The sequence below is a fragment of the Falco punctatus genome (genome assembly GCF_963210335.1).
Source record: "Falco punctatus genome assembly, chromosome: 7".
NCBI classification, from domain to species: Eukaryota; Metazoa; Chordata; class Aves; order Falconiformes; family Falconidae; genus Falco; species Falco punctatus.
Genome location: NC_137587.1, coordinates 22,356,212 through 22,370,234, shown reverse-complemented (window position 1 = coordinate 22,370,234; position 14,023 = coordinate 22,356,212). Strand labels below are relative to the sequence as shown.

The 14,023-nt window shown below is 40.5% G+C and overlaps 1 protein-coding gene across 17 annotated transcripts in view; it reads right to left on the bottom strand.

Annotated features, from left to right (window-relative positions):
* Positions 1-1,779: 1,779 nt before the first annotated feature.
* SIPA1L1 (signal induced proliferation associated 1 like 1) overlaps positions 1,780-14,023 on the bottom strand; it is a 228,589-nt gene continuing 216,345 nt past the window's right edge. For 16 of the 17 annotated variants that reach the window (XM_080397593.1, XM_080397584.1, XM_080397600.1 and 13 more), the window contains 5 exons: positions 10,834-11,077; positions 7,716-7,862; positions 5,202-5,316; positions 4,646-4,727; positions 1,780-3,864 (listed from right to left, as the gene is read on the bottom strand). In XM_080397593.1, coding sequence (XP_080253719.1) covers positions 3,721-3,864; positions 4,646-4,727; positions 5,202-5,316; positions 7,716-7,862; positions 10,834-11,077 — 732 coding nt within the window. In that variant the 3' untranslated portion in view covers positions 1,780-3,720. The remainder of the gene's footprint in view (positions 3,865-4,645; positions 4,728-5,201; positions 5,317-7,715; positions 7,863-10,833; positions 11,078-14,023) is intronic. The other variant, XM_080397592.1, reaches the window with a different exon arrangement.

The following is a 14,023-nucleotide window of genomic DNA, read 5'->3' as shown; positions in this document are numbered from 1 at the left end:
CTCTGTGCCCGTGCTGTCTTGCAGTAAAGCAAGTTGCTCACATACAGGACTAACACCTCACTGGGGTGTCTGCTAGGGGACAGCCAGCTGCTTTAGAAGAACATTTGTTAACGGTCTACCCAAAAGAAGGCACTAGAGGATGAGAGAAGGATTATGTAAAGGTTTTAAAAACAGACAAGACACCCTCCCAGGCTCTGCCTGGTTCATGAAGACTTTTCCCACAAAAGGCAAAGCTGAGGAAAAGGCGCTCTCACGATAACACATTCATCAGGCTGGAACACAGCTTCCCACAGAAACAGCAGGCTGTCACCGTAACCACACTTTGAAGGAGTAAAACCTGGATGCATTGCATTTCATCCCCACATCTCTCCCCAAACCCCATAACCAGGCTCCCAGTCCCCTTCCCAGCAGCCTCTCCCCTCACAATCCCAGCTCCCGCGTGCCTCACAGCTGCCTCTCACCTCAGCCTAACACCCTCTGACGCGTTACCTACAGCCTGCTTCACTTCTCATGGCATTACCCCTCACGCCAGCTGCAGCCCCTCCACAGTTATCCCCGCCACGATCTGAGGGCTCTGAGAGCAAGCAGCCTCCTGCTGCCCTACCAGCCACATCTGGCTACCCAAAACACCGCCACAGGGAAAACAGCACCGTCACGCTGGGACATAGACAAGGAATATAAAATTGTTTCCAGGAATATAAAACATCACACTTCCTTGGGAGAAATGGGTGAAATAGGAGGGCAGCCCCTGCTACCCATACCCCTCCCACAGCTACCTTCCTTCTGCTTAGGCTAGTGACTACTCGGGCTGTCAAGAGATGCCTGCAAGTTAGATCTTGCCCTGGTCTAGGCTGACCTTGCAGCGTGCACCGTGGAGTGTGGGAACTTCTGGCATGAATTCATTACGAACGTGGGCACAGCAACTCCTTGACCTGCAGGAAATTTTCTGCTTCAGCTCAGTTACCAGTGTCTAATTACAAATGGTAAGGCAGTATCTAGTTTTCTTTCCAAGATTCAACCCCTGTTTTTCAATCAGATTTTCATTGCTCTTGCTACTTCAGAGCTCTCTTGGTCAGGTACCTTCACTGCTAGAAAGAGACTGATTTTCTTTCCTTGCATGCCTTTTAAGGGTCCATTCAGTGAACCTGGAAGATTCTTGCCTGCAGACGTAAGTTCCACATTTTGGGGCTGTGCAGAATGCTGATTCAAGGGGCCAAAAACCCAGCCTGTTCAAAAAACCAGCATGTCCGAGGTCACCTCCCAAGTCAAAGGATGAGATCTGGGAAATGAAACAAAACAAAAGATATATCTGCCCCACTCCACCAAACTTTACACTTAATGTTGCATGCTCACTGTTTTGGCTCTGGGATGCTGAAAGCTGTGCATGCGCTTGGGCAAACATGCCAGGCAAGCATGGTTTTGACCTAAATCAGCTTCAATGTTTCCAAGTAAATTCTAAAATCCTGATAAAGATAAAAAAAACCACTGTCCCTTCTTCACTGTATCAGCCTGATGAAGCTCAGAGTCACTGTTAAGGTAGCAAAACCTTATAAACTGGGGAAGAAAATACATTGTGCAGTAAAATACATGTAAAAATGTAAGGAATAAAGTGCATGCATACATACCAAATGGCCTTCAAAGGGATAAACAGTAGAAATCCGCTAGAGAATGGAAATCTTCTATTGCGAAGCACTGAGAAAAGTGGTACAAGAAGAAAGCAGGAAGAAACAGACATTCTGGAAAGCTTTCAACAACAAACCCAACAAAATCAGAAGAAAATGGTTTAGAAGAGCCTTTAAAATGAGTTTTATTGTCAGAATTTTACAAGTAGCCTTCAGTGGCATCATACAAGAACTCTGTTGCAAAACTCTAATAAATAGTCTGCCCCAAGTCCCAAAATATTTTTTGAAATAAAATAAAAACCAAACTTAAAAATAAGAGAATAAAAGCAAGACTTCAGGATGCTCAGAGATGTTAGCAATATTTCCCATTTACAAATAACATCAGGCATTATATAAATCTCCTTCATACAAGTCGTTAAAAAACCCAAGACATTCTAAACCTTTACAAAAGCACTCCAGAAATAGTTCCAAAGAGATCCATTTCCATGACAAAACATTAGAGAAGAACTCCATGGGGATTAGCATCACAAATGAAGTTTGAGGTTGAAGTGTAGTGCGTACTTGCGTGGAGCAAGATTAAAGAGCATGAAAAAGGGATTTGAGAAGAGCATGGAAGTTTCTGTGACAAGACCATGCCTGATGATTTTAATCTGTCTATTTGAGAATGGGGAAGGGGAGGGAGTGCTCTTGAAACTAACCCCCAAATATACTGCACTTTATGCAAGGAAATATTTATTAATGCAATAACTGTATCCTCAGAAGGGAGTAGAAAAGGTTTCCAAGCACACTGCACAGTTCAATGCCTGTGCAGACTGCGGCGCTTGAAAGTCATATTCTGACACCTAAAAGGTATTTTCTGGAGAGGTAACATGTTGTGGCAAGTTAGCCGGTCCTTCAGAGAACAACTAATTAACTTTCCTGGCATGAGGAAATTTGGGAAATCTCATGCTAGACATGACTGGGGATTTCAGAACTCCAATCCTGTCCCAGTGCTTTGAAAAAAACACTTCTCTAATTCACCTTTACCTGTTCCTCTGTCTTTGATAGCAAAGGATTTATCAGACCTCTCGGGTAATAAAACAAGTTGAATAAATATTTCTCAAATCTGTTGTGATTTGAGAGGTCCAGAGAAATGGAATGGGAGGGCAGGTGCACAGAGATGGTTTATGTGGATTTTCATGGAAACAGTTGAGGGGAAAGAAATCTTCATCTCTTTACAACTTCAGCCGAAGTCTTCTGCACATATGCAAGCAACAGATTCCCCTGGAAGGGAAGGGGACTATACTTAAGCAGTACAGCAACCGTACTCAGTTATCTCTCAGCCTGCCTGATATGGTATGAACTGCAGCATGCCTAGTTTTGCTGTTCGTAAAAGTACTTGCAGCCATTGTTTCCACAGGAAACAAAGGCTACCAGAAATGCTAATGCAATAGATGTGTGATAATATGCCTCACCCACGGCTCACTTCTCTAGTTTCTCTCCAAATGTTATGATGCTGGTTGTACTGTACCATACACTATGGACAAGTGTTCTCTGTAATGTATGGGAAGGTAGCACTAGCAATCAAGCGCAAATTGCTAAGGAGACACCTAAAACATTGCATTACATCCCCTTGTCTGTGGCATACTTCAGAAAACAATGTAAGAACAGCAGTAAAATAAACATTTCTTTCTAATTTTCTAGATGTCATAATATTTGCCAAAGCTGCAAGGAAAAGCAGATTACCTGAAACAGAGAGAAAGAAGTTAATGGAAACAGAGGCAGATGGAACAGCAAGCGTGATCCTGCCTCCAAATCATTTTGTACATAACAGATAAAGAGACCATGTGCAAAAAATAGACATTCACATTTTAGCAGTTAAACTTTTATTTTACCTTTTTAAAATTATTTACTTTGTTTTTTCTACAAAAGGCAGACATTGATTGTTGATCTGCAATTGTTCTGAGTGCGCGCAGAGATGCAAAAAGGGGTTATTGGAAGATGAAGGACAGGGAAGTGCTCCGACTATACTTTCACATGTCATGATTAAGGTGGCATTAAAGCTTAAGTCCCAGTAATAATATTTGTAACAGATAGTTTCCTTCCCCGTACACTGTTCTCAGTTCATATCAATTGTGTTGAAAACCCATTCGGTGAATTTCTTCAGTTTCTCAGTTGCATTCTGGGATTCCTCCTGTAACCTCAAGTTGTCTTCCCGCAAATGTTGCACTTCAGCCTGAAGACTGGCCTTGTCCTCTTTTTCCTTAGGCATGAGGAAAAATAAAGATCTTAGTGGAAATTTCAGGTCATGCTTCCTGCCTATTTAGAGGTGCAAGAATCTCTTAAGAGAGCATAAGTCTCATTCCTTATTCAAACTTTCTGTTTAGATATAAACCATGTGGTTTTATATCTAAGGAACATTTCTGCCATTTCATTCCTCACTTTTTGCGTGCATGAGGATTTCTCTAGATTAAATTCTAATTCTAATAGAAGCTGGCTCCCCAGGTGGTAAAATAAAATCGGGTATGCCCTGTTCTGGATGTACAACATGTATGTACAACTGCTGATGGTTAACTAAATAAGGGATAGGAAATCTTCCTGGAAATGCTTTTCCAGCTAAGAGACTTTTATCTGACCACAGCAGATCCTTCTTGGACCAGACCGGCAGTAACACAATTCAGGAAGTTTCCACAGTAGAAATTGTATGTTTAGATAATACTGTCAAATTTTCAACATCAACAGGATATATTTGCATGGGCCAACTTCAAACCCTACGTAGTGTCACCTGAATTAGAGGTGGGTACCCTGATTCACCCTCCTAATTCAAGCAGAGGAATCAGACGCCTACAGATTTAGACACTTCATCCTAGCCTTACATAATTGGAAGTACAGCCTGAGAAAAGTAGCAAAGAAATGCCTTTTTCTCATACAAGAATGAGACTGTCACAGGTTCAGACATGGCAAAGCAGGATTACACAGTTATTAGCATCACCTATCAGCAGTAAACGTGTGTCTTAAAGATTTTCTGTAGATGAAATGTTTACCTTCCTTAAATCCTCTTGCAGCATCTTCAGCAAACCTTCCAGTTGGTCCACTTTAGAGGCGAGAGTTGGAGGGGATTCTTTACTGTTGAAAGCAGGAAACAGGAGCAGGTATTGATATGATTTACTGTCTTCACATAGGGTAGCTAACAGCGTTGTCTATACTAAGTGGCTTTATGTAGGTATGCACTCAGGTGCACTAAGAATTCACAAAATGAACAAAAAGAACCAAATGAAAAGTACATGGAACACATGCAGTACATTTATAAACCGAACAAATTTAACTGGGGCTATCTCCCATCACTTGACTTCTCTCTACTTCTCATTAAATTGAATTACCTTTGCTTTGGACAGGTTCATGAACATCTCAGACAAAGAACCTGCAAAAAGCTTCAACTGGACTTATGATTCTTCTGTTTTCACCTCCCACCACCGTCTTCATGAGAACTCGTGAAGTGTTCTTCCGTGAAGCCTGGAGATGGCTTCCAAATAAGGATGTTCCTACTCTTTTCCTCGGTTTGTAGATGAGGAAGCCTGCATATCTGATGTATTTACTTACCCTGTATAAGGCTTTATCTGTGCAGTAAGCTGGTCCTCAGCCTGATCACTACTGGAGGCAGCGCTCACAGGTCTGTGATTTTCATCAGCAGCAGCAAAGAATGAAGCTCGCTGAACTAAGAAGGCAAACAGAGAGAAACAACAGCAGCAGCAATGATTATTTGTTCATGCATAGCCCAACAGCTACACTGCAGCATCTCAAAACAATCTAGGAAGTCAGTCTCAAGCAAGATAAGGTGATGATATGACATACCAATATCCACTTGGCAGAAGCAAACTGGCATTGCAAGCTCACACAGATCATGCATCACCCTCAGGCTATGAAGCTTTCCAGAAGGGAGATGCTGAAGAGTGCAAAGCAGAGATCCCTGGTGGCACTTGCGAAGTCCACCTAAGGCCAGTTCCAAGAGAGGCAAGAAGCTGGAACAAGCACTGTGCAGAACTTCGTGGGTACAACTGCATGACACTACCGAATAACTCAGTAACTATATTTAGCTTCCTTCACTCCACAAAGGATCCCTTTATCCTGAGGAAAGAAAAGCCCACTGTGCGCAATTTACATCTGGATAGTAAAATGACCAATGTAATTTTTCAGAACCTGAGATGTTTTTCTTGTGCCTTAGAAAAAGTCTTCAGATTGAAATGTGAAACTTCCTCCCTGCCCTGCGTCTATACTTTTTGTCCTGTAACTGCTCAGATGTTTTAACACATCTCTAAATCACTATCATGTAGGTGTGACTGCAAACTACCAACTGCCCATACCTCTGGAGTTTCCTAGCACAAACAGTAACAAAAGCACTTTTTAGTTTAATAAATTAACATCTCTCTCCCTTAGCAGCTGCTGGCCTCTCACTGGAAATAGAACAGTATCATCTTTTTCTGCTTGGCAAATTTTTATTCTGTGCTTTCAACAAGGCTAAAATTAACATGCCTTGGTATTGGATAGAATTTTTCCCGCTCTTCCCTTTTTTTCCTTTGAATGAAAATACTGAAGGTTGATGTAGCTCATGGATCCAGGCAGCTTTTGTTTCATTGGTTGCAGGTATCAGTATTTGTAACTTCAGGTGCTTGCAGGTGAAGACACCAATCAACGATGCAGAAGAGAGGTGTCCAGAAGCACAGATCAGAATTTAGGCTGCTTGGTACTTGTCAATCCCTACTGGCACCTAGCAGAGACTAGAGACATTGACATCAGACAGCTGTTCCCTCTCCAAGTCAAATCTCACTGTATTTTACAGTGGTGAGACGAAGCTGCCAGCCAACACATTACCCCAGCTTTTCTTCATCTGAGCTGTCAGTTTATTATCTTCACCACACTGACTTTGTTCACACTTCTAAAGAGAAGCACAAGCGAGTTTGTGGCCTACAAAAGTGAGGGATTCAGGTTAATGAGCACAGTTAATAAAAGGGACCTTTTAAATAGAAATTGCCAACCACAGTGAAATGCATTAAAACCTGGGTTTCATCCCTATGTGGTGGTGACAAAAACATCACTACAAATTCATCTCCTCTTGAGGACTAAGACTTACTTTGAATATTCTTTCCCAAAACTATACAGCAGAAACATGAATCATGCTGATCCTACAACTCCTACGACAACAGAGCAGAGCACACATATACATCTTGAACACCAGAACTTAGACACGCACTGTCTTAATGTATATGGCTACTACCAGGGAACAGCCAAGAAAGCAAGTTACTTCACAGCCTTCTCCAACCATGCAGAATAGTATCTAAAAGATTCAGGATTAGTGAACACACTTTCATGAAGGTGGGACAGCATTTATGCAGAGATTAGGAAAAAGCACTTTTATTTAATGCATCTAGAAGATTTTTCCATCGGGTTGCAGTAACTGTAAGGTAAACTCCCTTTGGGCTGAAGCGTATTTAATTTTAAATTCAAATACATCTACACAGCTTACAGTTCTCTTTAGTTTACTAAGTGTCAAGGAGATGGAAAGTGCCATAGGATGAAACGATGCTTATGGGCAAGTCTATGTATTCAGAGTATGTAGAGGGAATAACTGCAATGGAAAAGTATATACCAACAAAGCATATTTCCCAAATTACCTTGGCAGCGCACTTCAGCTGTGCTACATAAACTTCTTGCTAGTGCAGTAAGCAAGCAATCATTAGTGTGCTCATATGCTTTTCCCCTGCTATTTGACTTTTACACTTCTGTGCCAGACTCCTTTTCCACCGTAGCTGTGATGCCTGCAACTGCTCTATGTGAAATGAGATGTAGCCAGTTTCAGAGAGATTTGGCAAACCCACAGCACAGAGGAATTCCAGCATGAAGAAATGGTACCTGAGTACTACATACAAATTTTTAGGCTGTTAAGACTTGAGTTGCTATTTTAAATGAGCTTAAGCTTCGACTAAGCAGAAACTATAGAAACAACAAAAGCAAGAGTCAAGATTAAAAAAACAAAACAAAACAAAACCCCAAAACCCTCCTTAATGAAGCATGCTCGAAGAAGAGCAGCTTTTTAAGTGTGATATTCTAAAAACTTACCTTCAAAGGCTTTGGCAGCATCTACCAAGTTTGACCAGTCCAGATCAGAGGCAGAATCAGGCAATGGCATAAGACCAGGGTCCGGCATGGGCTGCCGTCTTTGCTCCTGGATATCTGTGAGGGAACTGTCTGAGGCAGAAAACTCCCCTAGAGTAAATGCAGAACAGATTATAAACTCCATTAAAAAAACCCGCAAAAATTCCTTTCTTAATACTAATGCATCCCTATTTTTCATTTTTCTGGGACAGCACTGTTGGAACCAGAACTCAGCAGAATGTTTGATCAGCCGTAGTCGACAGCATGTTACAAGCCAGTTTTCTGAGACTGCTTCTCACCAGGACATTCAACTCCTTTCTAACCTGCCTGAATTTTTGCAGCTTAGCACTTCAAAAGCCAATCTCTGCCTCCCCGGCCAGCACCGGGGTTGGGGGCCGTACTCTTTTGCCCAATGATTCCTGCCTCTGCACAAGCTGAAAATACTTTGGAGGGCTCTGAAGTTTGCTGGGGTTTCTCCACTCCCTGGCACTTATTTCCTCCTGTAAAAATATATTATTGTGAGCTTCCTTTCCTCCTCTCTTTACAATCTTGTAAACCAATGGGAGCAGACTTAGACCTACCGAGATGAATCGGAATAAGAAAACCCTTAAAAATTACTTCCGAAGTATTGCACATTTCTCAGCAGTTTAGAGAAACCTCTTGAACTTTACTGAAAAATACCCACACCCGCCTGTAAGTTGGTACATGGCCTGCTACAGAAAAAACAGTGGCAAGCTTGAAAGAAGGATATAAAGTCCCTGTATATTTTGTGCAAACTGGTGCCTAGCAAAGTGAAACACTGGAATTATTGCCACTGATTAGAGAAAGACCAAACTGTGAACCAATGATTATCTGCTTTATTTCAGTTTACTGTCTGGACAATAAAAAATATGCAATGCCTCATCAGACAGTGCATGTGTAAGCTCAGAAGCAGCAATGACTTGCTTCCTCATGCCCTCTGTCAGGGCATAAAGGAAGTTTTAAAAAAAATTTTAAATGGCACTAGAAGCACCAGAGATGTAGGGGTGAGGAGATCGACTGGGTGAAGAGGTTATAGTGAAGAATCTGTTTGGAGCAGAGAGAGCAAAAAGACAGCATGGTGGCCAGGATAGAAGGCTATTGGAAGACAAAAGCCACCCATGTTGCTTATTTTTGCCCTCTCCGCCCGCCTTTTTTTTTTTTTTTTTTTGATAGTAACTTCAATAACTAAAATAACTTTTGAGTAACTTCAGCTAAATAATATTGCTTCCTGGAAAACAATGACCTGAAAAGCTACACTGCATTCACTTTGCTCAAAAATCTTGATTTTTTTTTTTTTTGTCTCTGTGTGCCTTTACTTTTTATAAATGTAAGTTCAGATCAACATTAATACTGAGGACTCTTGTATTATCTCCCCAAAACAGGGCAGTTATTTGGGAAGTTCTTAACATGAAAATACTAAGTGAAAATTAGTGAAAAGATACAAAGAATTAGGAAAAAATCCTAAACACTTGAAAAATACCTGTTTTAAGAGTGTGAGTTGGGTTGTTAATTAAAGACAGATGAATAAACAACAGTATTTTCAGCTGTTTTCCCTCTTCAAAACAAATGAAGGTGCTCTGGAATAGCTGTTCTTCATTATTAAGGTCTTTGAAATTAAAAAAAAATTCTGAATAGCTGGAAGCCAACAAATACTTGTGGTATTAAATATTCAGCTCTACTTAATCCTTCTCTCAGCAAAGGCAAGTGTGTGGGTGACAATTCATGTGCCACTCAAATAGTCCTCTTATGTGCTAGGAGGAGTAATCAGGTTGCTGTGGAAGAGAACATGACAGCGAAAGAAGGTTTTGTGGTTTTCTTTTCAGAAAATACAGGCATCTAAATGATAAGAGACCAAGTGCCCCTTTCCACTTCTACTCTGAGAGTATCATGAATTTTCTGACCCCCAGTCCTCAGAAGCCAAATCCACGAGCCAGTTACAAGTGTAACCAAGTCTGCAAGGTTATTATAGTGCATACACAAACCAAAGCGAAGACAGCTCAGCTTCCTAACTCTTACACAAGAAACATGTCATACAGAAACAACAACTCATGAAAATGTCAGGTTCAACACTGCAAACTGCCTGGTGATCACAGACAGATGAAAAGAATTTAAAATAGATTTCTTCAGCAGCCTTTGCTGTCAAATGTATACTGTGTATCTAAATAAAGACTGTGCTTAGGGCCCACTATAGTGAATAGAACCTATTGATAGCCTTGCATTTTCCTCTTGGAACATATTAAAACATGAATAAATCAGAGCAGATATGTACTTCTTCAGAAAACATTGCAGAATCCTACACTGTGAGATCTACCTCTATTTCTGGAAAACACATTTAGTACACATTTAGTTATGAGGTGCAGTGGGAACCTGTGAAAATTCCCTTTCTCACCAGCTGAGACATTCACATGCAGTAACACACAACCCCTAAGATAATCCCACTGTGACTTTTCAGTGAACTAATGGGGGGAAACAGAGTACATTTTTGGCAGCAGTTTACCAAGTAACTTCGTCTCGTTAGCTGTTGATGTGTGACTAAAATAAGTTAACTCAAGTCCTGTAATATGAATAGGGTAGGGAACTGAATTAAAAAAAATCTGATGTAATAAAAGCTGTATCTGATGTAGATGTAAATCCAAAGGTCCACTAGTATTTATCTGCTTTTATATCATTATTTCCCTAATAGTATTTGGTCCTATAATCCCACAGTAAAGGAACTGACACCTGGAGTTGTCATTGCTGGATAACCAGGCATAAATTATTTGCCTATTGGTCCAATTAGTCTAGATGACTCCTGGGAGAAGTGGTGAAAACTTACAGCCAATGAGGCAGATTTTTGTGCTCCTTCCACAAGGTTGCTGCATGACCAGCCATGCAGTCTTACATCCACTGAATTGAGGAAAAAATAAATTCCTGTCCTATTTTATATTTTCAGGCATGTGACTTGGCTCTCCCCATTTTAGCAAAATCAAGATGGAAGTACTGATTGCTGTAACAAACATTTTCCCTTAACATCGTTCACAAACAATTGCTTTGAAAGTAGAAAAAAGGGAAATACACTTACCATGTAGTGATTTCATTCCCAAAGTATATGATGGTCTCCGTAACGGCAGCGACTTTGGGAGAGAAGGGTACGTGCTGGTGAACAGTACATCGTTTGGCATGGCTTGGTCCAAGAGTGAGGCCCGTGAGGCGAAGAAGTGGTCCCTTTGACCACTGTATATACTCTCATCTGACAAAGTCCTTTGCAAGGCACGCCTTGTGGTAGGAGTGCTGGGAAAGGGAGACTGACAGGACAGAGTGTGTGACTATACATTCATAAAAACATATAAAAAGAAACGAGAAAAAAAAAAATCAATAAAGAAACTTCTGAATTCTGTTGAAATAATTTTTTTTTAAACTTTAAGACAGTATTATTTCGCAGCGGATAGGAAAAAACTAAAGGAATCTGCTTTGAAGAAGATTATAACTATATAACATGTTAAGTCTTTTTTTTAGCCTATATCCCATTCTACCTTTTAGATATCCTTCAAACTTCTCCTGAAGTGGAAATCTCAGGCAGCCCTCGCAGATTTTAGAGCTGACGTGTAGCAGAGAGAATGTTTACAGAAACAGACTGCTGCATAAAGTTCTCCCTTGTGCCTGGGGAGGGGGCCGCCTTCCTGCAGGCAGAGCATCAGCAAATGCCAACTAATTAGAAGTGTCATATTACTGAACAACTGGGAACGCCCACCACTGCTTTGATCCTTCAGAAGGATTTGAATCAAAATTAATTACATAGTCCCATGAGTAAGAGAACTTGAGTCTTACCCCACCATCATCCCAGCTTCCTCCATGCTCCACACAGGAGAAAGCAATGCTCTGGTGGTTAGCCTGCAGTTACACACTCCTGGCTAGGGCCAGTGAGCTGCTATCGAAGGTGTAACCATTCCCACCAGTGGAGACACTGATTTTCATGAAACTTGTAGCAACATAACTATCTCTAAGACACAACATTTCTTTATGGTTTGGTTTAAATTTGGTCCAAAGGCTTTAATGGAGAAATGGCAAACAAAGTAAGACCTCACCACCCTCATTTGCTCTGTAAGCAATTTCAAACAAAAAAGGAGATACTATGATTTCTGGAAGGAGTGATTAATCATCATAAAGAGTTGCTCATTTGCACATGAAAATAGTTCTCTTTTCTCAGAAAGGGAGGGAGGTTTAAACAGACAGTACTCTACTCCTGGGACCAAAATCCTACACCACAAGGTGGGAGAAGAGCATGGAGGAGGCACTATTGGTACTGTATATAGTGGAAGGCAATCTGCCAGATTTTTTTGTTGTTGTCCAAAATGTTACAAAATTTAATTTTAAGAAACTACTGTGTTGTTTGATTTTATGATTAAATATCAGAAGCGATTAAGATTACTGCCAAAACCTGCTATCATCAAAAGACAAGGAAGGAAAGAGAAGCCACATCCCATTGCTAACTTTCTATTACGTCAAATTCTCTGTTCTGTGTTGCCTCCCTCAGGACATGCCCATCACAGTATGCACCTTGCATATACAGTTAATGCTACAGAAATGACAACTTCTGGCACACAGTTGTCACTACGCTGCATTAAGGATCAAGCCGCTTTTTTATTCTGAAATTTAAAACCTCACTCAGCAGGTTCACGTTACGATCCAGTGAAATCTCCCAGTACTTGTCCTGAAGTAGCAAAGGAAAAGAAAACTGCTAAGCCAAGCAGCATTTACTCAAGGGTGGTACAGTTCACTTAGTGTTAAAGAATTAGGAGCTGGAACCACCATTTAATATCAGATGTTGAGATTAAAAGGTTGCACAGATATGAACATCTGATGGAGCTACAACAGAGGTAATACAAGTAGCAGTTGTCTTCTGATAAGAGCAGAGGGAAGAGAAAAAGAAGGGTGGCTTGAATGAGAAGATATAATGCATAAGCAGTAGGTAAGAAGATAAATAAGGCTGGGAAGATAATAAAAAGACACGCTAGACAAATCACAGTCTAGAACAAATTCTACTAGCAAACAAAGGCTTTGGCAGCCAACAGACAAGAAGGAGGAGGATTTTTGGTCTTTGTGCAGTGAACTAATGAAGGCCATTATCATTCCTTTTCTTTTCTTGACAGTTAAAAAAGAAGTTATGCTGCAAGAGCAATTTTTTGTAAGATGAAATATAAATCATGCAGTGGGCAGAAATGACAGTTACTTTCAAAATGGAAAAGATTTAATTTATTGGTGTGGCAGAATTTTATTAACTGCTGAGATTTATCAAAAGTATAACCTGAGTTAATATACTTGTTACAGTCACCAAGAAATGAAGATCAGGGTAAGAACTGATTCACTAACTCCAAAGCGGAAACACAAATTTGGGAACACAGCATGGTCTTCAGGTCACCTCTTTAAACTGAATGGAATTTCTTAAAACGAGAACAATCCCCTTGCTCAAAACAGGCAACAGGAGATGCTCACATCACCCATGTGGCACGCCTCTCAGAACTACCATAAACCAAAGGAAAACGTATCTTAACTTTGAGGCTGAAGAAAAAAAGCCCTTGTCAATGGCAACATCTGAGATAATCTGTGCATGGAAGTTTTAGCACGCACAAGTTTTAATAAGCCACTTTGGGTTTACAAGCAAAGACAGAAGTCGCAGCGCTCTCTTCTCCATCGTTGTTGTGGAAACCATTTGAGCTCTAGGTGATGAGCCTGAGCTGTTAAACACTGACTTAACAGTTGAGGCTGGAGAAATAAAGACTTTTCTCTTCAAAATGATGGATTTTAGAAATCCAATATATGCATTTTTGTGCTTTTATACACATTTTGAAACACATCTAGAAATGTTTCTGCATATTTATTCTGTCACTTAAGTTCAGGGAACATTCTTGGTCCATGTGCAGTAACAGGATTAGACTGGCATAGAAGTATGCCTTTTGCAAGGAGTTTCAATACTGTCAATAAGTCACTGTCTAGTGATGCAGAGAAGTACAATTCAAATGCGTAAGGCAACACTACAGGATTTTCCATGAGCTAGCAGTCCTAAATGTTCTTTTCAGTTTGGCATACTAGTCTCTTTAAATTTGCACATAAAACTGTAATAATACTGCAGTGATTGTAGTAATGAAACTGTTCCCCGCATGTATTTCTCTAATAGATAAGTTTGTGACAAATGGATGACTTTCTGTCCACGATGAGAATTGCAGGAATGCCTTGCACTTTCTTCTCCTGTTATGGGTGAGAAGAGAAACGAT